The 26,530-nt window shown below is 58.3% G+C and overlaps 2 protein-coding genes across 3 annotated transcripts in view; one reads left to right on the top strand and one right to left on the bottom strand.

Annotated features, from left to right (window-relative positions):
- Positions 1 to 453: 453 nt before the first annotated feature.
- On the bottom strand, positions 454 to 2,242 carry LOC138782894 (uncharacterized transmembrane protein DDB_G0289901-like). Its single transcript, XM_069956836.1, has 2 exons — positions 925 to 2,242; positions 454 to 635 (listed from the first exon to the last, which is right to left on the bottom strand). The coding sequence occupies exons 1-2, from the start codon at positions 2,240 to 2,242 to the stop codon at positions 454 to 456; spliced, it is 1,500 nt and encodes a 499-aa protein (XP_069812937.1).
- Positions 2,243 to 3,775: 1,533 nt separating this feature from the next.
- The window catches only part of PPP1R16A (protein phosphatase 1 regulatory subunit 16A), a 33,140-nt gene continuing 10,385 nt past the window's right edge, over positions 3,776 to 26,530 (top strand). Inside the window, exons 1-2 of one of the 2 annotated variants that reach the window (XM_069956908.1) lie at positions 3,776 to 4,342; positions 21,339 to 21,409. In XM_069956908.1, coding sequence (XP_069813009.1) covers positions 4,093 to 4,342; positions 21,339 to 21,409 — 321 coding nt within the window. In that variant the 5' untranslated portion in view covers positions 3,776 to 4,092. Of the gene's footprint in view, positions 4,343 to 21,338; positions 21,410 to 24,338; positions 24,405 to 26,530 lie in introns of those variants that run through there. The other variant, XM_069956909.1, reaches the window with a different exon arrangement.

Below are 26,530 nucleotides of genomic sequence, written 5' to 3' on the forward strand. Positions count from 1 at the left end.
TGGACGTTGTTCCTCGGCCCCCCACGTTCCGGTTGTTCCTTTTCTGTCCTCCCATGTCCCTGGACGTTGTTCCTCGGCCCCCCACGTTCCGGTTGTTCCTTTTCTGTCCTCTCGTGTCCCCGGACGTTGTTCCTCGGCCCCCCACGTTCCGGTTGTTCCTCTTCTGTCCTCTCGTGTCCCCGGACGTTGTTCCTCGGCCCCCCACGTTCCGGTTGTTCCTCCTCTGTCCTCCCATCTTCCTAGCTGTGTTCCTCGCCCCCCCCCCCCCCACATACCGGTTGTTCCTCCTCTGTCCTCCCATGTCTCCGTACATTGTTCCTCGCCCCCCCCCCCCAACGTCCCGGTTGTTCCTCCTCTGTCCTCCCATGTCCCTGGCCGTTGTTCCTCCTCTGTCCTCCCATTGTTCCTCAGCCCCCCACGTCCCGGTTGTTCCTCCTCTGTCCTCCCATCTTCCTAGCCGTGTTCCTCGGCCCCCCCACATACTGGTTGTTCCTCCTCTGTCCTCCCATGTCCCCGGACGTTGTTCCTCGGCTCCCCCACATACTGGTTGTTCCTCCTCTGTCCTCCCATGTCCCCCGGACCCCCCACATACCGGTTGTTCCTCCTCTGTCCTCCCATGTCCCCAGACGTTGTTCCTCGGACCCCCCACATACCGGTTGTTCCTCCTCTGTCCTCCCATGTCCCCGGACGCCGTTCCTCGGCCCCCCCACATACTGGTTGTTCCTCCTCTGTCCTCCCATGTCCCCCGGACCCGCCACATACCGGTTGTTCCTCCTCTGTCCTCCCATGTCCCCGGACGTTGTTCCTCGGACCCCCCACATACCGGTTGTTCCTCCTCTGTCCTCCCATGTCCCCGGACGTCGTTCCTCGCCCCTCCCCCCCACATCCCGGTTGTTCCTCCTCTGTCCTCCCATGTCCCCGCACGTTGTTCCTCGGCCCCCCACGTCCCGGTTGTTCCTCCTCTGTCCTCCCATGTCCCTGGACGTTGTTCCTCGGCCCCCCCCACGTCCCGGTTGTTCCTTTTCTGTCCTCCCATGTCCCTGGACGTTGTTCCTCGGCCCCCCACGTTCCGGTTGTTCCTTTTCTGTCCTCCCATGTCCCTGGACGTTGTTCCTCGGCCCCCCACGTCCCGGTTGTTCCTTTTCTGTCCTCCCATGTCCCTGGACGTTGTTCCTCGGCCCCCCACGTTCCGGTTGTTCCTTTTCTGTCCTCCCATGTCCCTGGACGTTGTTCCTCGGCCCCCCACGTTCCGGTTGTTCCTTTTCTGTCCTCTCGTGTCCCCGGACGTTGTTCCTCGGCCCCCCACGTTCCGGTTGTTCCTCTTCTGTCCTCTCGTGTCCCCGGACGTTGTTCCTCGGCCCCCCACGTTCCGGTTGTTCCTCCTCTGTCCTCCCATGTCCCTGGACGTTGTTCCTCGCCCCCCCCCCCACGTCCCGGTTGTTCCTTTCTGTCCTCCCATGTCCCTGGACGTTGTTCCTCGGCCCCCCACGTTCCGGTTGTTCCTTTTCTGTCCTCTCGTGTCCCCGGACGTTGTTCCTCGGCCCCCCATGTTCCGGTTGTTCCTCTTCTGTCCTCTCGTGTCCCCGGACGTTGTTCCTCGGCCCCCCACGTTACGGTTGTTCCTCTTCTGTCCTCTTGTGTCCCCGGACGTTGTTCCTCGGCCCCCCACGTTCCGGTTGTTCCTCTTCTGTCCTCTCGTGTCCCCGGACGTTGTTCCTCGGCCCCCCACGTTCCGGTTGTTCCTCTTCTGTCCTCTCGTGTCCCCGGACGTTGTTCCTCGGCCCCCCACGTTCCGGTTGTTCCTCCTCTGTCCTCCCATGTCCCTGGACGTTGTTCCTCGCCCCCCCCCCACGTCCCGGTTGTTCCTTTTCTGTCCTCCCATGTCCCTGGACGTTGTTCCTCGGCCCCCCACGTTCCGGTTGTTCCTTTTCTGTCCTCTCGTGTCCCCGGACGTTGTTCCTCGGCCCCCCACGTTCCGGTTGTTCCTCTTCTGTCCTCTCGTGTCCCCGGACGTTGGTCCTCGGCCCCCCACGTTCCGGTTGTTCCTCTTCTGTCCTCTCGTGTCCCCGGACGTTGTTCCTCGGCCCCCCACGTTCCGGTTGTTCCTCTTCTGTCCTCTCGTGTCCCCGGACGTTGTTCCTCGGCCCCCCACGTTCCGGTTGTTCCTCCTCTGTCCTCTCGTGTCCCCGGACGTTGTTCCTCGGCCCCCCACGTTCCGGTTGTTCCTCTTCTGTCTTCCCATCTCCCTGGCCGTTGGTGCTTGGCCCCCCGAGGTGCTGGTCGTTCCCCCTCGGCCCCACGTCCCAGCCGTTCTCCCCCCCCCCCCTCACACCCTGAGGTAATATCTGTGAGGGATTTCTCTGACCTCTTCATTACAGCTGGAGGCAATTGTGCAGGAGAAGTTTTCCTCGGCGTCCGCTCCGCCCTCACAGACACTACCACCTCCCATCGCTGCCCTCTGTAGCCATGGAAACCCCCCCCCCCCCCGGGGTAAACGGCACTGATACTGTGCGCCGCGTCATGTGACGAGATCCCGGCAGACACCAAGTCACGTGGAGAGGCGCCGGTCCGCAGGGCTCCGCTTCCCTTCCAGAGCCGTTACTTGTTCGCGTTATTTGTTCCGTCCTCTTTATCTCCTCCTTGCTATCCGCCCTAGTCCCGCCCCATGGCTGTACGCCCCTCCTTGCACCGCCTTTTTCCTGTGACCTTCTTCCATACAGTCTTTTCCCCACACTAACCCCACCCACTCCGCCGCTTTGTCCTTCCTTCTAAACCCCGCCCTCTCGGCGCCCCGCCTCCTCATCCTCTCTAACCCCGCCCCTCACGCGCTTCCCCTATCTTCCTGAGCGGTGGGGGCGGGGCGGCTCCAGGAAGCGGCTCATATTCCCGGTGTCAGTCGGTGCTTCAAGCTTTGTGGCCCGTCACCTCCTGCAGACCCCCGGGGCCCCTCACCTCCTGCAGACTCCGGGGCCCCTCACCTCCTGCAGACCCCCGGGGCCCGTCACCTCCTGCAGACCCCCGGGGCCCGTCACCTCCTGCAGACCCCCGGGGCCCGTCACCTCCTGCAGACCCCCGGGGCCCCGCTGCTCCTGCAGACCCCCGGGGCCCCTCACCTCCTGCAGACCCCCGGGGCCCCTCACCTCCTGCAGACCCCCGGGGCCCCTCACCTCCTGCAGACCCCCGGGGCCCCTCACCTCCTGCAGACCCCGGGCCCGTCACCTCCTGCAGACCCCCGGGGCCCCTCACCTCCTGCAGACCCCCGGGGCCCCTCACCTCCTGCAGACCCCGGGCCCGTCACCTCCTGCAGACCCCCGGGGCCCCTCACCTCCTGCAGACCCCGGGCCCGTCACCTCCTGCAGACCCCCGGGGCCCCTCACCTCCTGCAGACCCCCGGGGCCCCTCACCTCCTGCAGACCCCCGGGGCCCCTCACCTCCTGCAGACCCCCGGGGCCCCTCACCTCCTGCAGACCCCGGGCCCGTCACCTCCTGCAGACCCCCGGGGCCCCTCACCTCCTGCAGACCCCCGGGGCCCCTCATTTCCTGCAGACCCCCGGGGCCCGTCACCTCCTGCAGACCCCCGGGGCCCCTCACCTCCTGCAGACCCCCGGGGCCCCTCACCTCCTGCAGACCCCCGGGGCCCGTCACCTCCTGCAGACCCCCGGGGCCCGTCACCTCCTGCAGACCCCCGGGGCCCGTCACCTCCTGCAGACCCCCGGGGCCCGTCACCTCCTGCAGACCCCCGGGGCCCGTCACCTCCTGCAGACCCCCGGGGCCCCTCACCTCCTGCAGACCCCCGGGGCCCCTCATTTCCTGCAGTCCCCTGGGGCCCCGCTGCTCCTGGTCCTCCTCCGGCCCCGGGGCCCCGCTGCTCCTGGTCCTCCTCCGGGCCCCGCTGCTCCTGGTCCTCCTCCGGCCCCGGGGCCCTGCTGCTCCTGGTCCTCCTCCGGCCCCCGGGGCCCCGCTGCTTCTGTGGCGATCCATGGACAAATTGGGCTCTGACGGCTCGGCTCAGGGGCCCCTGAGGTGAGGGGACATGCAGGGCTGGTGCAGGTAGTGGGGTCCCCTGTGTGCAGACCACCCCACCTGACCACCATGGCGGAGCACCTGGAGCTGCTGTCAGAGATGCCGGCCGTCAGCCGCATGAGCACGCAGGAGAGGCTGAAGCATGCGCAGAAGAGACGGGCGCAGCAGCTGAAGAAGTGGGCGCAGTCTGAGAAAGAGGCGCAGGGCAAGAAGGCCAAGGGACGGCCAAAGAAGGCGGGCAGCCGGGACCAGCGCCGGGTACTGTTCCCCCAGGATGTCACCCTGCTGGAGGCCGCAGCCCGCAACGATGTGGAGGAAGGTGAGAGGATACTCTCTAACCCCCGATATACCCCCTTGACCCCCAGCATACCCTCCTGACCCCCGATATACTCTCCTGACCCCCGGTATACCATCCTGACCCCTGATATACTCTCTGACCCCCGGTATCCCCTCCTGACCCCCGGTATACCATCCTGACCCCCGGTATACCATCCTGACCCCCGGTATACCATCCTGACCCCCGATATACCATCCTGACCCCCAGTATACCATCCTGACCCCCGGTGTACCCTCCTGACCCCCAGCATACCCTCCTGACCCCTGATATACTCTCTGACCCCTGATATACTCTCTGTCTCCAATACACCCTCCTGACCCACGGTATACCTTCCTGACCCCCGGTATACCATCCTGACCCCTGATATACTCTCTGACCCCTGATATACCATCCTGACCCCCGGTATACCATCCTGACCCCCGGTATACCATCCTGACCCCCGGTGTACCCTCCTGACCCCCAGCATACCCTCCTGACCCCTGATATACTCTCTGACCCCTGATATACTCTCTGTCTCCAATACACCCTCCTGACCCACGGTATACCTTCCTGACCCCCGGTATACCATCCTGACCCCTGATATACTCTCTGACCCCCGGTATACCATCCTGACCCCCGGTATACCATCCTGACCCCCGGTGTACCCTCCTGACCCCCAGCATACCCTCCTGACCCCTGATATACTCTCTGACCCCTGATATACTCTCTGACCCCTGATATACTCTCTGACCCCTGATATACTCTCTGACCCCTGATATACTCTCTGTCTCCAATACACCCTCCTGACCCACGGTATACCTTCCTGACCCCCGGTATACCATCCTGACCCCTGATATACTCTCTGACCCCTGATATACCATCCTGACCCCCGGTGTACCCTCCTGACCCCCAGCGTACCCTCCTTACCCCTGATATACTCTCTAACCCCTGATATACTCTCTGTCTCCAATACACCATCCTGACCCCCAGTATACCATCCTGACCCCTGATATACTCTTTGACCCCTGATATACTCTTTGACCCCTGATATACTCTTTGACCCCTGATATACTCTTTGACCCCTGATATACTCTTTGACCCCCGGTATACCATCCTGACCCCCGGTATACCATCCTGACCCCCGGTATACCATCCTGACCCCTGATATACTCTCTGACCCCTGATATACCATCCTGACCCCCGGTGTACCATCCTGACCCCCGGTGTACCATCCTGACCCCCGATATACCCTCCTGACCCCTGATATACTCTCTGTCTCCAATACACCCTCCTTACCTCCCATATACCATCCTTACCCCCAGCATACCCTCCTGACCGCTGATATACCATCGTGACCTCCCATATACTCTCTGACTCCAATACACCCTCATGACCCCCGGCATACCCTCATGACCCCCGGTATCTCGTCCTGACCCCCAATATACCATCCTGACTGCTGGTATACCATCCAGACCCCTGAAATACCATCCTGGGTGCTGGTACATTCCCTTACTCCTGATATACCATCCTGACCCCCCATATACCATGCTGACCGCTGGTATACCATCCTGACCCCCGGTATACCATCCTGACCCCCCCCATCGTATACCATCCTGGGTGCTGGTACATTCCCTTACTCCGCCGGTATACCATCCTGACCCCCGGTATACCATCCTGACCCCCGGTATACCATCCTGACCCCCGGTTTACCATCCTGACCCCCGGTGTACCCTCCTGACCCCCAGCATACCCTCCTGACCCCTGATATACTCTCTGACCCCTGATATACTCTCTGTCTCCAATACACCCTCCTGACCCCCGGTATACCTTCCTGACCCCCGGTATACCTTCCTGACCCCCGGTATACCATCCTGACCCCTGATATACTCTCTGACCCCTGATATACCATTCTTCCCACTTCCCGGACCGCCCCGGCCCTCCTCCTCACTTCCCGGACCGCCCCGGCCCTCCTCCTCACTTCCCGGACCGCCCCGGCCCTCCTCCTCCCTTCCCGTACCGCCCCGGCCCTCCTCCTCACTTCCCGACCGCCCCGGCCCTCCTCCTCACTTCCCGCACCGCCCCGGCCCTCCTCCTCACTTCCCGCACCGCCCCGGCCCTCCTCCTCACTTCCCGCACCGCCCCGGCCCTCCTCCTCACTTCCCGCACCGCCCCGGCCCTCCTCCTCACTTCCCGCACCGCCCCGGCCCTCCTCCTCACTTCCCGCACCGCCCCGGCCCTCCTCCTCACTTCCCGCACCGCCCCGGCCCTCCTCCTCACTTCCCGCACCGCCCCGGCCCTCCTCCTCACTTCCCGCACCGCCCCGGCCCTCCTCCTCACTTCCCGCACCGCCCCGGCCCTCCTCCTCACTTCCCGCACCGCCCCGGCCCTCCTCCTCACTTCCCGCACCGCCCCGGCCCTCCTCCTCACTTCCCGCACCGCCCCGGCCCTCCTCCTCACTTCCCGCACCGCCCCGGCCCTCCTCCTCACTTCCCGCACCGCCCCGGCCCTCCTCCTCACTTCCCGCACCGCCCCGGCCCTCCTCCTCACTTCCCGCACCGCCCCGGCCCTCCTCCTAGTGTAATGGCATAAGGAGGGATCGGCTTATGGTGGATGATAAGCCTCAGCAGCTTCATGTCACACTCTGGGAGGTAATGACATTACTGAGGTCTGAGACGCCTCGTGCCTCCCCTGCATCACTGGTGTTTATAGGAAGAGTAGTGTAATGTCCAATGTGACTGTAATGAAGAGACTGCTATGAGAAGCAATGGTGTCTGTGTGTGTGTGTGTGTGGATCTGATATCCGTTCTCTTCCCCCCTTACACCTCCCCACCCTCGGGGGGATCTGATGGCCGTGCTCTTCCCCTTACACCTCCCCACCCTCAGAGGGATCTGATGGCCGTGCTTTCCCCTTTACACCTCCCCACCCTCGGAGGGATCTGATGGCCGTGCTCTTCCCCTTACACCTCTCCACCCTCGGGGGGGATCTAATGGCCGTGCTTTCCCCTTTACACCTCCCCACCCTCGGAGGGATCTGATGGCCGTGCTCTTCCCCTTACACCTCTCCACCCTCGGAGGGATCTGATGGCCGTGCTTTCCCCCTTACACCTCCCCCCCCCTCAGAGGAATCTGATGGCCGTGCTCTTCCCCTTACACCTCCCCACCCTCGGGGGGATCTGATGGCCGTGCTTTCCTCTCCTTACACCTCCTCACCCTTGGGGGGATCTGATGGCCGTGCTTTCCTCTCCTTACAGCTCCCCACCCTCGGAGGGATCTGATGGCCGTGCTTTCCTCTCCTTACACCTCCTCACCCTCGGGGGGGATCTGATGGCCGTGCTCTCCCCCTTACACCTCCTCACCCTTGGGGGGATCTGATGGCCGTGCTTTCCCCCTTACACTTCCTCACCCTCGGGGGGGATCTGATGGCCGTGCTTTCCCCCTTACACCTCCCCACCCTCGGAGGGATCTGATGGCCGTGCTTTCCCCCTTACACCTCCTCACCCTCGGGGGGATCTGATGGCCGTGCTCTTCCCCTTACACCTCCCCACCCTCGGAGGGATCTGATGGCCGTGCTCTTCCCCTTACACCTCCCCACCCTCGGAGGGATCTGATGGCCGTGCTTTCCTCTCCTTACACCTCCTCACCCTTGGGGGGGATCTGATGGCCGTGCTTTCCTCTCCGGGGAGGTCTGTGTTAAGAGGTAATCTTGTTATGGTCCTGGTGACGTCAGGCGGCGCCTTCCAGGATTAATAGGATTACTGTGAGGTGCCTGAGGCCGCAGTAACTGGGCCAGACCTGGGTCCCGGCCCTCTCCTGAATGCTATATGTGCCAGTATCACACCACAATGTGATCCCACAGATAACATGGATGCCCCCCAATCCTGATTAAACATCCCACAGCCATGACTGTACTCAGTGATTACTGAGGGCTTCATGAGGTTTCTGTAGAGAGATTTCTGTGAAGGAAAGGCCCGTCCCACCAGAGACCACCCTTACATCCAGAACCCACCACAAGGTTTCTATATCACAGCCGCCTTATAGAGAGTCCTCTGAAGGAAAGGCCCGTCCCACCAGAGACCACCCTTACATCCAGAACCCACCACAAGGTTCCTATGTCACAGCCTTCTTATAGAGAGTCCTCTGATAGGCCCGTCCCACCAGAGACCACCCTTATATCCAGAACCCACCACGAGGTTCCTATATCACAGCCTTCTTATAGAGAGTCCTCTGATAGGCCCGTCCCACCAGAGACCACCCTTACATCCAGGACCCACCACGAGGTTCCTATGTCACAGCCTTCTTATAGAGAGTCCTCTGAAGGAAAGGCCCGTCCCACCAGAGACCACCCTTACATCCAGGACCCACCATGAGGTTCCTATGTCACATCCTTCTTACAGAGAGTCCTCTGATAGGCCCGTCCCACCAGAGACCACCCTTACATCCAGGACCCACCATGAGGTTCCTATATCACAGCCTTCTTATAGAGAGTCCTCTGATAGGCCCGTCCCACCAGAGACCACCCTTATATCCAGAACCCACCATGAGGTTCCTATATCACAGCCGCCTTATAGAGAGTCCTCTGATAGGCCCGTCCCACCAGAGACCACCCTTACATCCAGGACCCACCATGAGGTTCCTATATCGCAGCCTTCTTATAGAGAGTCCTCTGATAGGCCCGTCCCACCAGAGACCACCCTTATATCCAGAACCCACCACGAGGTTCCTATATCACAGCCTTCTTATAGAGAGTCCTCTGATAGGCCCGTCCCACCAGAGACCACCCTTACATCCAGGACCCACCACGAGGTTCCTATGTCACAGCCGCCTTATAGAGAGTCCTCTGATAGGCCCGTCCCACCTGAGACCACCCTTACATCCAGGACCCACCACGAGGTTCCTATGTCACAGCCTTCTTATAGAGAGTCCTCTGTTAGGCCCGTCCCACCAGAGACCACCCTTACATCCAGGACCCACAAACAAGTCTCCATGTGAGGAGGCCAGTGCACATGACGGGACCTGAGATACACCGTCCGTGCTGTAAGGGCTGAATGTGTCGACATCAGAGGGAAGAGCCTGAGGAAACCCCCATCGGGCCTGGAGGGGATCAGGTTGTAGGAAGTTCCTGCTGCTTATTGTCATGGATTGGGGTGGAGAAGGGCGACGGTCACAGAACTTTGTTCCTGTTCTGTCCTTGGGTTCCCGTGTCTGGTATCTCTCCCTATATCAGGTGTGGTGTAATGAATATGTAATAAAAGAACGGCCTAGAGGTGAATACATGGTGTGTATCCATAAGTATGTGACCCCCCCCCCCCCCTAATGACTGCCCTCAGGTGCTGCAGCCGCACAGATCACATACAGACAGGACGACATCGCTGCCACAAGGGAAACTTCTGATTGGTGATGTGCGGCGTCACTGGACACTGGGGCAGCTCAATGCCAGGCGTCTGCTGGAGGGGGTGTAATATGTGGTAGTATGTGGTGGGGGGTTAGTGTGCCCCCTATATAATGTACAGCTGGGGGAGTCCTGGGGATGATACTGTAGTATGTGGTGGGGGGTTAGTGTGCCCCCTGTATAATGTACAGCTGGGGGGGGGTCCTGGGGATGATACTGTAGTATGTGGTGGGGGGTTAGTGTGCCCCCTGTATAATGTACAGCTGGGGGGGGGAGTCCTGGGGATGATACTGTAGTATGTGGTGGTGGGTTAGTGTGCCCCCTGTATAATGTACAGCTGGGGGGGGGTCCTGGGGATAATACTGTAGTATGTGGTGGTGGGTTAGTGCGCCCCCTGTATAATGTACAGCTGGGGGGGGTCCTGGGGATGATACTGTAGTATGTGGTGGGGGGTTAGTGTGCCCCCTGTATAATGTACAGCTGGGGGGGGGGGGGGGCCGGGGGATGATACTGTAGTATGTGGTGGGGGGTTAGTGTGCCCCCTGTATAATGTACAGCTGGGGGGGGGGGGGCTGGGGATGATACTGTAGTATGTGGTGGGGGGTTAGTGTGCCCCCTGTATAATGTACAGCTGGGGGGGTCCTGGGGATGATACTGTAGTATGTGGTGGGGGGTTAGTGTGCCCCCTGTATAATGTACAGCTGGGGGGGGTCCTGGGGATGATACTGTAGTATGTGGTGGGGGGTTAGTGTGCCCCCTGTATAATGTACAGCTGGGGGGGGGTCCTGGGGATGATACTGTAGTATGTGGTGGGGGGTTAGTGTGCCCCCTGTATAATGTACAGCTGGGGGGGGGTCCTGGGGATGATACTGTAGTATGTGGTGGGGGGTTAGTGTGCCCCCTGTATAATGTACAGCTGGGGGGGGTCCTGGGGATGATACTGTAGTATGTGGTGGGGGGTTAGTGCGCCCCCTGTATAATGTACAGCTGGGGGGGTCCTGGGGATGATACTGTAGTATGTGGTGGTGGGTTAGTGTGCCCCCTGTATAATGTACAGCTGGGGGGGGGGGGGTCCTGGGGATGATACTGTAGTATGTGGTGGTGGGTTAGTGCGCCCCCTGTATAATGTACAGCTGGGGGGGGGGGTCCTGGGGATGATACTGTAGTATGTGGTGGTGGGTTAGTGCGCCCCCTGTATAATGTACAGCTGGGGGGGTCCTGGGGATGATACTGTAGTATGTGGTGGTGGGTTAGTGCGCCCCCTGTATAATGTACAGCTGGGGGGGGGGGGTCCTGGGGATGATACTGTAGTATGTGGTGGGGGTTAGTGTGCCCCCTGTATAACGTACAGCTGGGGGGTCCTGGGGATGATACTGTAGTATGTGGTGGGGGGTTAGTGTGCACCCTGTATAATGTACAGCTGGGGGGGGGGGGGTCCTGGGGATGATACTGTAGTATGTGGTGGTGGGTTAGTGTGCCCCCTGTATAATGTACAGCTGGGGGGGGGGGGTCCTGGGGATGATACTGTAGTATGTGGTGGTGGGTTAGTGTGCCCCCTGTATAATGTACAGCTGGGGGAGTCTTGGGGATGATACTGTAGTATGTGGTGGGGGGTTAGTGTGCCCCCTGTATAATGTACAGCTGGGGGGGGGGTCCTGGGGATGATACTGTAGTATGTGGTGGGGGGTTAGTGTGCCCCCTGTATAATGTACAGCTGGGGGGGTCCTGGGGATGATACTGTAGTATGTGGTGGTGGGTTAGTGTGCCCCCTGTATAATGTACAGCTGGGGGGGGTCCTGGGGATAATACTGTAGTATGTGGTGGTGGGTTAGTGTGCCCCCTGTATAATGTACAGCTGGGGGGGGGGGGGCTGGGGATGATACTGTAGTAGTGGTGGGGGGGGGGGGGTTAGTGTGCCCCCTGTATAATGTACAGCTGGGGGGGGTCCTGGGGATGATACTGTAGTATGTGGTGGGGGGTTAGTGTGCCCCCTGTATAATGTACAGCTGGGGGGGGGGGGGGTCCTGGGGATGATAGTGTAGTATGTGGTGGTGGGTTAGTGTGCCCCCTGTATAATGTACAGCTGGGGGGGGGGGGTCCTGGGGATGATACTGTAGTATGTGGTGGGGGGTTAGTGTGCCCCCTGTATAATGTACAGCTGGGGGGGTCCTGGGTTGTACTACTGTAGTATGTGGTTGGGGGTTAGTGTGCCCCTGTATATGTACAGCTGGGGGGGGGGGGGGTCCGGGGGATGATACTGTAGTATGTGGTGTTGGGTTAGTGTGCCCCACTGTATAATGTACAGCTGGGGGGGGTGGTCCTGGGGATGATAACTGTAGTAGTGTGGTTGTGGGTTAGTGTGCCCCTGTATAATGTACAGCTGGCGGGGGGGGGGTCCTGGGGATGATACTGTAGTATGTGGTGGGGGGTTAGTGTGCCCCCTGTATAATGTACAGCTGGGGGGGGGGTCCTGGGGATGATACTGTAGTATGTGGTGGTGGGTTAGTGTGCCCCCTGTATAATGTACAGCTGGGGGGGGGTCCTGGGATGATACTGTAGTATGTGGGGGTGGGTTAGTGTCTGCCCCCTGTATAATGTACAGCTGGGAAAGGGGGGGGGTGGTCCTGGGGATGAAATACTGTAGTATGTGGTGGTGGGTTAGTGTGCCCCCTGTATAATGTACAGCTGGGGGGGGGGGGGTCCTGGGGATGATACTGTAGTATGTGGTGGGGGGTTAGTGTGCCCCCTGTATAATGTACAGCTGGGGGGGGGGGTCCTGGGGATGATACTGTAGTATGTGGTGGTGGGTTAGTGTGCCCCCTGTATAATGTACAGCTGGGGGGGGGGGGGGTCCTGGGGATGATACTGTAGTATGTGGTTGTGGGTTAGTGTGCCCCCTGTATAATGTACAGCTGGGGGGGGGGGGGGGGGGTCCTGGGGATGATACTGTAGTTTGTGGTGGTGGGTTAGTGTGCCCCCTGTATAATGTACAGCGGGGGGGGGGGTCCTGGGGATAATACTGTAGTATGTGGTGGGGGGTTAGTGTGCCCCCTGTATAATGTACAGCTGGGGGGGTCCTGGGGATGATACTGTAGTATGTGGTGGGGGTTAGTGTGCCCCCTGTATAATGTACAGCTGGGGGGGTCCTGGGGATGATACTGTAGTATGTGGTGGGGGGGTTAGTGTGCCCCCTGTATAATGTACAGCTGGGGGGGGGGGGGGGTCCTGGGAGGATACTGTAGTATGTGGTGGTGGGGTTAGTGTGCCCCCTGTATAAAGTACAGCTGGGGGGGGTCCTGGGGGATGATACTGTAGTATGTGTGGTGGGTTAGTGTGCCCCCTGTATAATGTACAGCTGGGGGGGGGGGGGTCCTGGGGATGAAACTGTAGTATGTGGTGGGGGTTTAGTGTGCCCCCTGTATAAATGTACAGCTGGGGGGGGGGGGTCCTGGGGATGATACTGTAGTATGTGGTGGTGGGGTTTAGTGTGCCCCCGTATAATGTACAGCTGGGGGGGGGTCCTGGGATGTACTGTAGTATGTGGTGGGGGGTTAGTGTGCCCCCTGTATAATGTACAGCTTGGGGGGGGGGGGTTCCTGGGGATGATACTGTAGTATGTGGTGGTGGTTAGTGTGCCCCCTGTATAATGTTACAGCTGGTGGGGGGGGGGGTCCTGGGGATGATACTGTAGTATGTGGTGGGGGTTAGTGTGCCCCCTGTATAATGTACAGGGGGGGGGGGGGTCCTGGGGATGATACTGTAGTATGTGGTGGTGGGTTAGTGTGCCCCCTGTATAATGTACAGCTGGGGGGGTCCTGGGATGATACTGTAGTATGTGGTGGGGGGTTAGTGTGCCCCCTGTATAATGTACAGCTGGGGGGGTCCTGGGGATATACTGTAGTATGTGGTGGGGGGTTAGTGTGCCCCCTGTATAATGTACAGCTTGGGAGGGGGGGGTCCTGGGGATGATACTGTAGTATGTGGTGGTGGGTTAGTGTGCCCCCTGTATAATGGTACAGCTGGGGGGGGGTCCTGGGGATGATACTGTAGTATGTGGTGGGGGGTTAGTGTGCCCCCTGTATAATGTACAGCTGGGGGGGGGGGTCCTGGGGATGATACTGTAGTATGTGGTGGTGGGTTAGTGTGCCCCCTGTATAATGTACAGCTGGGGGGTGGGGTCCTGGGGATGATACTGTAGTATGTGGTGGGTGGGTTAGTGTGCCCCTGTATAATGTACAGCTGGGGGGGGGGGGGGGGGTCCTGGGGATGATACTGTAGTATGTGGTGGTGGGTTAGTGTGCCCCTGTATAATGTACAGCTGGGGGGGGTCCTAGGGGATGATTACTGTAGTATGTGTGGTGGGGGTTAGTGCTGCCCCCTGTATAATGTACAGCTGGGGGGGGGGTCCTGGGATGATACTGTAGTATGTGGTGGTGGGTTAGTGTGCCCCCTGTATAATGTACAGCTGGGGGGGGGGTCCTGGGGATGATACTGTAGTATGTGGTGGGGGGTTAGTGTGCCCCCTGTATAATGTACAGCTGGGGGGGGTCCTGGGGATGATACTGTAGTATGTGGTGGGGGGTTAGTGTGCCCCTGTATAATGTACAGCTGGGGGGGTCCTGGGGATGATACTGTAGTATGTGGTGGTGGGTTAGTGTGCCCCCTGTATAATGTACAGCTGGGGGGGTCCTGGGGATGATACTGTAGTATGTGGTGGGGGGTTAGTGTGCCCCCTGTATAATGTACAGCTGGGGGGGGGGTCCTGGGGATGATACTGTAGTATGTGGTGGTGGGTTAGTGTGCCCCCTGTATAATGTACAGCTGGGGGGGGGGGGGTCCTGGGGATGATACTGTAGTATGTGTGGGGGTTAGTGTGCCCCCTGTATAATGTACAGATGGGGGGGGGGGGTCCTGGGGTATGATACTGTAGTATGTGGGTGGTGGGTTAGTGTGCCCCCTGTATAATGTACAGCTGGGGGGGGTCCTGGGGATGATACTGTAGTATGTGGTGGGGGGTTAGTGTGCCCCCTGTATAATGTACAGCTGGGGGGGTCCTGGGGATGATACTGTAGTATGTGGTGGTGGGTTAGTGCGCCCCCTGTATAATGTACAGCTGGGGGGGGGTCCTGGGGATGATACTGTAGTATGTGGTGGGTGGTTAGTGTGCCCCTGTATAATGTACAGCTGGGGGGGGGGGTCCTGGGGATGATACTGTAGTATGTGGTGTGGGTTAGTGTGCCCCATGTATAATGTACAGCTGGGGGGGGTCTGGGGATGATACTGTAGTATGTGGTGGGGGGTTAGTGTGCCCCCTGTATAATGTACAGCTGGGGGGGGGGGTCCTGGGGATGATACTGTAGTATGTGGTGGTGGGTTAGTGTGCCCCCTGTATAATGTACAGCTGGGGGGGTCCTGGGGATGATACTGTAGTATGTGGTGGGGGGTTAGTGTTGCCCCCTGTATAATGTACAGCTGGGGGGGGTCTCTGGGGATGATACTGTAGTATGTGGTGGGGGGTTAGTGTGCCCCCTGTATAATGTACAGCTGGGGGGGGGGGGTCCTGGGGATGATACTGTAGTATGTGTGGTGGGTTAGTGTGCCCCCTGTATAATGTACAGCTGGGGGGGTCCTGGGGATGATACTGTAGTATGGGTGGGGGGTTAGTGTGCCCCCTGTATAATGTACAGCTGGGGGGGTCCTGGGGATGATACTGTAGTATGTGGTGGGGGGTTAGTGTGCCCCCTGTATAAGTACAGCTGGGGGGGGGGGTCCTGGGGATGATACTGTAGTATGTGTGGTGGTGGGTTAGTGTGCCCCCTGTATAATGACAGCTGGGGGGGGGTCCTGGGGATGATACTGTAGTAGGTGGTGGGGGGTAGTGTGCCCCCTGTATAATGTACAGCTGGGGGGGGGGTCCTGGGGATGAATACTGTAGTATGTGGTGGTGGTTAGTGCGCCCCCTGTCTAATGTAAAGCTGGGGGGGGGGGGTCCTGGGGATGATACTGTAGTATGTGGTGGGGGTTAGTGTGCCCCCTGTATAATGTACAGCTGGGGGGGGGTCCTGGGGATAATACTGTAGTATGTGGTTGGGGGGTTAGTGTGCCCCCTGTATAATGTACAGCTGGGGGGGGTCCTGGGGATGATACTGTAGTATGTGGTGGTGGGTTAGTGCGCCCCCCTGTATAATGTACAGCTGGGGGGGGGGTCCTTGGGGATGATACTGTAAGTATGTGGTGGGGGGTTAGTGTGCCCCCCTGTATAATGTACAGCTGGGGGGGGGGGTCCTGGGGATGATACTGTAGTATGCTGGTGGTGGGTTAGTGTCGCCCCTGTATAATGTACAGCTGGGGGGGGGGGGTTCCTGGGATGATACTGTAGTATGGGTGGGGGGTTAGTGTGCCCCCCTGTAATGTACAGCGGGGGGGGGTCCTGGGGGATGATACTGTAGTATGGGTGGGGGGTTAGTGTGCCCCTGTATAATGTACAGCTGGGGGCGGGTTCCTGGGATGATACTGTAGTATGTGGTGGGGGGTTAGTGTGCCCCCTGTATAATGTACAGCTGGGGGGAGGGGTCCTGGGGATGATACTGTAGTATTGTGGTGGGGGGTTAGTGTGCCCCCTGTATAATGTACAGCTGGGGGGGTCCTGGGATGATACTGTAGATGTGGTGGTGGGTAGTGCGCCCCCCTGTATAATGTACAGCTGGGGGGGGGGAGGTCCTGGGGATGATACTGTAGTATTGTGGTTGGGGGGTTAGTGTGCCCCCTGTATAATGTACAGCTGGGGGGGGGGGTCCTGGGGATGACTACTGTAGTATGCGGTGGTGGGTTAGTGCGCCCCCTGTATAATGTCAGCTGGGGGGGGGGTCCTGGGGATGATACTGTAGTATGTGGGTGGGGGGTTAGTGTGCCCCCGGTATAATGTACAGCTGGGGGGGGTTCCTGGGGATGATACTGTAGTATGTGGTGGGGGTTAGTGTGCCCCCTGTATAATGTTACAGCTGGGGGGGGGGGGGTCCTGGGGATGATACTGTAGTATGTGGTGGTGGGTTAGTGTCGCCCCCCTTGTATAATGTACAGCTGGGGGGGGTCCTGGGGATGATTACTGTAGTATGTGGTGGTGGGTTAGTGTGCCCCCTGTATAATGTACAGCTGGGGGGGGGGTCCTGGGGATGATACTGTAGTATGTGGTGGTGGGTTAGTGTGCCCCCTGTATTAATGTACAGCTTGGGGGGTCCTTGGGGATAATACTGTAGTATGTGGTGGGGGGTTAGTGTGCCCCCTGTATAATGTACAGCTGGGGGGGTCCTTGGGGATGATACTGTAGTATGTGGTGGTGGGTTAGTGTGCCCCCTGTATAATGTACAGCTGGGGGGGTCCTGGGGATGATACTGTAGTATGTGGTGGTGGGTTAGTGTGCCCCCTGTATAATGTACAGCTGGGGGGGTCCTGGGGATGATACTGTAGTATGTGGTGGTGGGTTAGTGTGCCCCCTTTATAATGTACAGCTGGGGTGGGGTCTGGGATGATACTGTAGTATGTGGTGGGGGGTTAGTGTGCCCCCTGTATAATGTACAGCTGGGGGGGGGGTCCTGGGGATGATACTGTAGTATGTGGTGGGGGGTTAGTGTGCCCCCTGTATAATGTACAGCTGGGGGGGGGGGTCCTGGGGATAATACTGTAGTATGTGGTGGGGGGTTAGTGTGCCCCCTGTATAATGTACAGATGGGGGGGGGGGTCCTGGGATGATACTGTAGTATGTGGTGGGGGGTTAGTGTGCCCCCTGTATAATGTACAGCTGGGGGGGGGGTTCCTGGGGATGATTCTGTAGTATGTGGTGGTGGGTTAGTGTGCCCCCTGTATAATGTTACAGCTGGGGGGGGGGTCCTGGGGATAATACTGTAGTATGTGGTGGTGGGTTAGTGTGCCCCCTGTATAATGTACAGCTGGGGGGGTCCTGGGGATGATACTGTAGTATGTGGTGGGGGGTTAGTGTGCCCCCTGTATAATGTACAGCTGGGGAAGGGGGGTCCTGGGGATAATACTGTAGTATGTGGTGGGGGGTTAGTGTGCCCCCTGTATAATGTACAGCTGGGGAAGGGGGGTCCTGGGATAATACTGTAGTATGTGGTGGGGGGTTAGTGGCCCCCCTGTATAATGTACAGCTGGGGGGGGGTCCTGGGGATAATACTGTAGTATGTGGTGGGGGGTTAGTGTGCCCCCTGTATAATGTACAGCTGGGGGGGGGTCCTGGGGATGATACTGTAGTATGTGGTGGTGGGTTAGTGTGCCCCCTGTATAATGTACAGCTGGGGGGGTCCTGGGGATGATACTGTAGTATGTGGTGGGGGGTTAGTGTGCCCCCTGTATAATGTACAGCCTGGGGGGGGGGTCTTGGGGATGATACTGTAGTATGTGGTGGGGGGTTAGTGCGCCCCCTGTATAATGTACAGCTGGGGGGTCCTGGGGATGATACTGTAGTATGTGGTGGTGGGTTAGTGTGCCCCCTGTATAATGTACAGCTGGGGGGGGGTCCTGGGATGATACTGTAGTATGTGGTGGGGGGTTAGTGTGCCCCCTGTATAATGTACAGCTGGGGGGGGGGTCCTGGGGATAATACTGTAGTATGTGGTGGTGGGTTAGTGTGCCCCCTGTATAATGTACAGCTGGGGGGGGGGTCCTGGGGATGATACTGTAGTATGTGGTGGTGGGTTAGTGTGCCCCCTGTATAATGTACAGCTGGGGGGGGGTCCTGGGGATATACTGTAGTATGTGGTGGGGTGGTTAGTGTGCCCCCTGTATAATGTACAGCTGGGGGGGGTCCTGGGGATGATACTGTAGTATGTGGTGGTGGGTTAGTGTGCCCCCTGTATAATGTACAGCTGGGGGGGGTCCTGGGGATGATACTGTAGTATGTGGTGGGGGGTTAGTGTGCCCCCTGTATAATGTACAGCAGGGGGGGGGGTCCTGGGGATGATACTGTAGTATGTGGTGGTGGGTTAGTGCGCCCCCTGTATAATGTACAGCTGGGGAAGGGGGGGGTCCTGGGGATGATACTGTAGTATGTGGTGGGGGGTTAGTGTGCCCCCTGTATAATGTACAGCTGGGGGGGGTCCTGGGGATGATACTGTAGTATGTGGTGGTGGGTTAGTGTGCCCCCTGTATAATGTACAGCTGGGGGGGGGTCCTGGGGATGATACTGTAGTATGTGGTGGTGGGTTAGTGTGCCCCCTGTATAATGTACAGCTGGGGGGGGGTCCTGGGGATGATACTGTAGTATGTGGTGGGGGGTTAGTGTGCCCCCTGTATAATGTACAGCTGGGGGGGGGGTCCTGGGGATGATACTGTAGTATGTGGTGGGGGGTTAGTGTGCCCCCTGTATAATGTACAGCTGGGGGGGGGGGGTCCTGGGGATGATACTGTAGTATGTGGTGGTGGGTTAGTGCGCCCCCTGTATAATGTACAGCTGGGGGGGGGGTCCTGGGGATGATACTGTAGTATGTGGTGGTGGGTTAGTGTGCCCCCTGTATAATGTACAGCTGGGGGGGTCCTGGGGATGATACTGTAGTATGTGGTGGGGGGTTAGTGTGCCCCCTGTATAATGTACAGCTGGGGGGGGGGGGTCCTGGGGATGATACTGTAGTATGTGGTGGTGGGTTAGTGCGCCCCCTGTATAATGTACAGCTGGGGGGGGGTCCCTGGGGATGATACTGTAGTATGTGGTGGTGGGTAGTGTGCCCCCTGTATAATGTACAGCTGGGGGGGGGTCCTGGGGATGATACTGTAGTATGTGGTGGGGGGTTAGTGTGCCCCCTGTATAATGTACAGCTGGGGGGGGTCCTGGGGATGATACTTTAGTATGTGGTGGTGGGTTAGTGCGCCCCCCCCCCCCTCCCCCCTCCGCGGCCCTGTGAGGTCTCTGGTGACCTCTGACAACTCCTCCGGGTTCTCTATCAGATGCCATTATTAGTTGTCACCAACTGCTGTTCCAAAGCCTCCTGGTTTATGGCTGGAGGGACATGGAGGGGCGCTGTGTGACTTTCTGGCACCCGCTGGGGTCGGCGCGGTCTCGGTCACATGGTGTTTGCTGGAGATTTTGGTGTTGACTCAGGGATCAGGAAATGTGCTGCTTCCTTTTACCCCCGCACTGCCGCAGACTCCCCGATTAGTCACCTGCTGCGTCCGAGTGCAGGATCCGGTGGCCTAATAAATACTTTGGACTGAAGCTAATAACCATGTGCATCATATAGCATACCCCCCCCCCCTGCTGCAGGACTACAAGATCCAACGTGTGCTGACCACCCCAAATCCCTCCCCAAGGAGTGGTATGTATGGGGCGGGGTGTGTTAGGGAGGGGGAGTGGTGTGTATGGGGCGGGGTGTTAGGGAGGGGGAGTGGTGTGTATGGGGCGGGGTGTTAGGGAGGGGAGTGGTGTGTATGGGGCGGGGTGTTAGGTAGGGGGAATGGTATGTAGGGGTGGAGTGTTAGGGAGCTGGAGTGGTATGTAGGGGTGGAGTGTTAGGGAGCTGGAGTGGTATGTAGGGGTGGAGTGTTAGGGAGCTGGAGTGGTATGTAGGGGCGGGATGTTGGGGCCGGGGAGTGGTATGTAGGGGTGGGGTGTGTGGTGGGGGAATGGTATGTAGGGGTGGGGGGTTGGGCGGGGAAGTGGTATGTAGGGGTGGGGTGTTGGACGGGGGAGTGGTATGTAGGGGTGGGGGGTTGGGCGGGGGAGTGGTGTGTTGGGGCGGGGGAGTGGTATGTAGGGGTGGGGTGTTGGGGCGGGGGAGTGGTACGTTGGGGCGGGGGAACGGTATGTATGGGGAGGGGTGTTAGGGAGGGGAGTGGTATGTAGGGGTTGGGGTGTGAGGGCCTTATCAGCTGCTGTATATCCTGCAGGAAGCAGTGGATTCACTCCAGTCTTCCAGTACTTATCAGCTGCTGTATGTCCTGCATGAAGTGGTGTTTTCTCTCCAGTCTGACACAGTGCTCTCTGCTGCCACCTCTGTCCATGTCAGGAACTGTCCAGAGCAGGAGAGGTTTTCTATGGGGATTTGCTGCTGCTCTGGACAGTTCCTGACATGGACAGAGGTGGCAGCAGAGAGCACTGTGTCAGACTGGAGAGAAAACACCATTTCCTGCAGGACATACAGCAGCTGATAAGTACTGGAGGGGAGTATTTTTAATAGAAGTAAATTACAAATCGTTATAACTTTCTGGCACCAGTTGATTGTATTGTTTTGCTGATCTTCCCCTTTAAATGTCTCTGGCGGATATTTCCCTAACAGACAGTAATTGTGCCTGTCAGCCGCCAAGTCAGGCACAGGCCGTGCCCTCTGCTGCCTCATCTGACCCATAGGGGGCGCCCAGATCTCGCTGTCATTCACCTCTGACCTCTCATCCGCTTAGGGGAAGATTTATGAAGCTGGTGTAAAGTGACACTGTCAGTCGCCCCCGGCAACCAAGCAGATTCCACCTGTCATTTTCCAAAGAGTCTGTGAGGACTGACAGGTGGAATCTGCTTGGTTTCCGGGGGCGACTGACAGTGTCACTTTACACCAGCTTCATAAATCTTCCCCTTAGAGTCTTTTTTTTTTTTGTCTTTTTTTCCAGTCTGCCAACTTCTGCAGAGCGGGTACAGCGCCAACCTGTACAACGAGGACGGACTGACAGCGCTGCACCAGGTGAGAGACCGCCGGGGGATTATACTGGTACAGTCATGTCAAACTCCGGCCCGCGGGACAAATCTGGCCTGCGCTGCCACTATTTTTGGCCCGCCAGGCAATTCAGGGTTAGAATTACATCTGACCCACCATGGCTATTATATGAGACTATGGGGGAGGGCTGGCTATTGTATGAGACTATGGGGGAGGGCTGGCTACTATATAAGAGACTATGGGGGAGGGCTGGCTACTATATAAGAGACTATGGGGGAGGGCTGGCTACTATATAAGAGACTATGGGGAGGGCTAGCTACTATATAAGAGACTATGGGGAGGGCTGGCTACTATATAAGAGACTATGGGGAGGGCTGGTTACTGTATAAGAGACTATGGGGAGGGCTGGCTACTGTATAAGAGACTATGGGGAGGGCTGGCTACTATATAAGAGACTATGGGGAGGGCTGGCTACTATATAAGAGACTATGGGGAGGGCTGGCTACTATATAAGAGACTATGGGGGAGGGCTGGCTACTATATAAGAGACTATGGGGGAGGGCTGGTTATTATATATGAGACTATGGGGAGGGCTGGCTACTATATATGAGACTATGGGGAGGGCTGGCTACTATATAAGAGACTATGGGGGAGGGCTGGCTACTTTATAAGAGACTATGGGGAGGGCTGGCTACTATATAAGAGACTATGGGAGAGGGATGGCTACTATATAAGAGACTATGGGGGAGGGATGGCTACTATATAAGAGACTATGGGAGGGCTGGCTACTGTATAAGAGACTATGGGAAAGGCTGGATACTATATAAGAGACTATGGGGGAGGGCTGGATACTATATAAGAGACTATGGGGAGGGCTGGATACAATATGAGACTATGGGGAGGGCTGGCTACTATATAAGAGACTATGGGGAGGGCTGGTTACTGTATAAGAGACTATGGGAAAGGCTGGATACTATATAAGAGACTATGGGGGAGGGCTGGATACTATGGGACTATGGGGTGGGTTGGCTACTACGTTGGGCAATATTGGGGGGGGGGGTGGCTATTATATGGGTTGGGGTTTAGTCATGTGGTAGCAATTTATCATGTCATTTATCATAGTGCACAGCGATGGGAGCTGCACACCACTGACAGTGCCAGGACCGCCGCACACCACTGACCGTGCCAGGACCACCGCACACCACTGACAGTGCCAGGACCGCCGCACACCACTGACCGTGCCAGGACCACCGCACACCACTGACAGTGCCAGGACCGCCGCACACCACTGACCGTGCCAGGACCGCCGCACACCACTGACCGTGCCAGGACCGCCGCACACCACTGACCGTGCCAGGACCGCCGCACACCACTGACCGTGCCAGGACCGCCGCACACCACTGACCGTGCCAGGACCGCCGCACACCACTGACCGTGCCAGGACCGCCGCACACCACTGACCGTGCCAGGACCGCCGCACACCACTGACCGTGCCAGGACCCGCCGCACACCACTGACCGTGCCAGGACGCCGCACACCACTGACCGTGCCAGGACCGCCGCACACCACTGACCGTGCCAGGACCGCCCGCACACCACTGACCGTGCCAGGACCGCCGCACACCACTGACCGTGCAGGACCGCCGCACACCACTGACCGTGCCAGGACCGCCGCACACCACTGACCGTGCCAGGACCGCCGCACACCACTGACCGTGCCAGGACCGCCGCACACCACTGACCGTGCCAGGACCGCCGCACACCACTGACCGTGCCAGGACCGCCGCACACCACTGACAGTGCCAGGACCGCCCGCACACACTGACCGTGCCAGGGACCGCCGCCACACCACTGACCGTGCCAGGACCGCCGCACACCACTGACCGTGCCAGGACCGCCGCACACACTGACCGTGCCAGGACCGCCGCACACCACTGACCGTGCCAGGACCGCCGCACACCACTGACCGTGCCAGGACCGCCGCACACCACTGACAGTGCCAGGACCGCCGCACACCACTGACAGTGCCAGGACCGCCGCACACCACTGACAGTGCCAGGACCGCCGCACACCACTGACAGTGCCAGGATTGTCGCATTCTGAAGTGCCATTAATTATCATGGTTGACTAGAGCAGTGCTTCTCAAACTGTGGGGCCCCCTAGTTGTTGGTGAGGCCCCCTAGCTGACGGTGAGGCCCCCTAGTTGTTGGTGAGGCCCCCTAGTTGTTGGTGAGGCCCCCTAGTTGTTGGTGAGGCCCCCTAGTTGTTGGTGAGGCCCCCTAGTTGTTGGTGAGGCCCCCTAGCTGACGGTGAGGCCCCCTAGTTGTTGGTGAGGCCCCCTAGTTGTTGGTGAGGCCCCCTAGCTGACGGTGAGGCCCCCTAGTTGTTGGTGAGGCCCCCTAGTTGTTGGTGAGGCCCCCTAGCTGACGGTGAGGCCCCCTAGTTGTTGGTGAGGCCCCCTAGCTGACGGTGAGGCCCCCTAGTTGTTGGTGAGGCCCCCTAGTTGTTGGTGAGGCCCCCTAGTTGTTGGTGAGGCCCCCTAGTTGTTGGTGAGGCCCCCTAGTTGTTGGTGAGGCCCCCTAGTTGTTGGTGAGGCCCCCTAGTTGTTGGTGAGGCCCCCTAGTTGTTGGTGAGGCCCCCTAGTTGTTGGTGAGGCCCCCTAGTTGTTGGTGAGGCCCAGCTGAGGAGCCAGTTTTCACCAAAGTAACTATAATCTGCACAGTCCTTTTACTGTTTGCAAAGATCTCTCTTTTAGGGTGCGTTCACACCTACAGGATCTGCAGCTGATTTTCTGCAGCAGATTTCAGTTAAATAACTGAACACAGCATCAAATCTGATGCTGTGTTCAGTTATTTAACTGAAATCTGCTGCAGAAAATCAGCTGCAGATCCTGTAGGTGTGAACGCACCATTAACGTTATTCATTTATTCTGTACTTGCTTTATTAGTACATAGAGCTTGGGAGACGGGTGAAGCCAGTCCTAGCATTATTCTCAGCTTTTAAATGGACTTTCACCACATATGGTGAGGCCCAGCACCCTCTTGGTCAGTGTGGTGAGGCCCAGGCGCCCTCTTGGTCAGTCTGGTGAGGCCCAGGCGCCCTCTTGGTCAGTCAGGTGAGGCCCAGGCATCCTCTTGGTCAGTCAGGTGAGGCCCAGGCGCCCTCTTGGTCAGTCTGGTGAGGCCCAGGCGCCCTCTTGGTCAGTCTGGTGAGGTCCAGCATCCTCTTGGTCAGTCTGGTGAGGCCCAGGCGCCCTCTTGGTCAGTCTGGTGAGGCCCAGGCACCCTCTTGGTCAGTCTGGTGAGGCCCAGGCACCCTCTTGGTCAGTCTGGTGAGGCCCAGGCGCCCTCTTGGTCAGTCAGGTGAGGCCCAGGCACCCTCTTTGTCAGTGTGGTGAGGCCCAGGCATCCTCTTGGTCAGTCTGGTGAGGCCCAGGCGCCCTCTTGGTCAGTGTGGTGAGGCCCAGGCATCCTCTTGGTCAGTCTGGTGAGGCCCAGGCGCCCTCTTGGTCAGTCAGGTGAGGCCCAGGCACCCTCTTTGTCAGTGTGGTGAGGCCCAGGCATCCTCTTGGTCAGTCTGGTGAGGCCCAGGCGCCCTCTTGGTCAGTGTGGTGAGGCCCAGGCATCCTCTTGGTCAGTCTGGTGAGGCCCAGGCGCCCTCTTGGTCAGTCAGGTGAGGCCCAGGCGCCCTCTTGGTCAGTGTGGTGAGGCCCAGGTGCCCTCTTGGTCAGTGTGGTGAGGCCCAGGCATCCTCTTGGTCAGTCTGGTGAGGCCCAGGCACCCTCTTGGTCAGTCAGGTGAGGCCCAGGCATCCTCTTGGTCAGTCTGGTGAGGCCCAGGCGCCCTCTTGGTCAGTCTGGTGAGGCCCAGCATCCTCTTGGTCAGTCTGGTGAGGCCCAGGCACCCTCTTGGTCAGTGTGGTGAGGTCCAGGCACCCTCTTGGTCTGTTGGGTGAGGCTCCACTAGAAAAAGTTTGAGAAGCGATGGACTAGAGGATTATAGCGGTATATGGTCGGTGATGGTGATGGGGGGGGGATTATAGTGGTATATGGTCGGTGATGGGGGGATTATATTGGTATATGGTCGGTGATGGGGGATTATAGTGGTATATGGTCAGTGATGGGGGATTATAGTGGTATATGGTCGGTGATGGGGGATTATAGTGGTATATGGTCGGTGATGGGGGATTATAGCGGTATATGGTCGGTGATGGGGGGATTATAGTGGTATATGGTCAGTGATGGGGGATTATAGTGGTATATGGTCAGTGATGGGGGATTATAGTGGTATATGGTCAGTGATGGGGGGATTATAGTGGTATATGGTCGGTGATGGTGTTGGGGGGGATTATAGCGGTATATGGTCGGTGATGGGGGGGGATTATAGTGGTATATGGTCGGTGATGGGGGGGGATTATAGCGGTTTATGGTCGGTGATGGGGGGATTATAGAGGTATATGGTCGGTGATGGGGGGGATTATAGTGGTATATGGTCAGTGATGGGGGATTATAGTGGTATATGGTCAGTGATGGGGGATTATAGTGGTATATGGTCGGTTGATGGGGGGTTTATAGTGGTATTATGGTCGGTGATGGGGGGATTATAGTGGTATATGGTCGGTGATGGGGGGATTATAGTGGTATATGGTCGGTGATGGGGGGATTATAGCGGTATATGGTCGGTGATGGGGGGGGATTATAGCGGTTTATGGTCGGTGATGGGGGGATTATAGAGGTATATGGTCGGTGATGGGGGGGATTATAGTGGTATATGGTCAGTGATGGGGGATTATAGTGGTATATGGTCGGTGATGGGGGATTATAGTGGTATATGGTCGGTGATGGGGGGATTATAGTGGTATATGGTCGGTGATGGGGGGATTATAGTGGTATATGGTCGGTGATGGGGGGATTATAGTGGTATATGGTCGGTGATGGGGGGATTATAGTGGTATATGGTCGGTGATGGGGGGATTATAGTGGTATATGGTCGGTGATGGGGGGATTATAGTGGTATATGGTCGGTGATGGGGGGATTATAGTGGTATATGGTCGGTGATGGGGGGGATTATAGTGGTATATGGTCGGTGATGGGGGGATTATAGTGGTATATGGTCGGTGATGGGGGGATTATAGTGGTATATGGTCGGT

Source organism: Dendropsophus ebraccatus, chromosome 2 (genome assembly GCF_027789765.1).
Source record: "Dendropsophus ebraccatus isolate aDenEbr1 chromosome 2, aDenEbr1.pat, whole genome shotgun sequence".
Taxonomy (NCBI): domain Eukaryota; kingdom Metazoa; phylum Chordata; class Amphibia; order Anura; family Hylidae; genus Dendropsophus; species Dendropsophus ebraccatus.

Bases quoted from the DNA above. Each gene is read 5' to 3' on its own strand.
- LOC138782894 (XM_069956836.1), bottom strand. From the start codon at position 2,242: ATGGGAAGACAGAAGAGGAACAACCGGAACGTGGGGGGCCGAGGAACA. The intron at 636-924 runs GTGCGGGGACAT...GGGGGGTCCGAG, and splicing joins GTGGGGGGCCGAGGAACAAC to GAACAACGTCTGGGGACATG.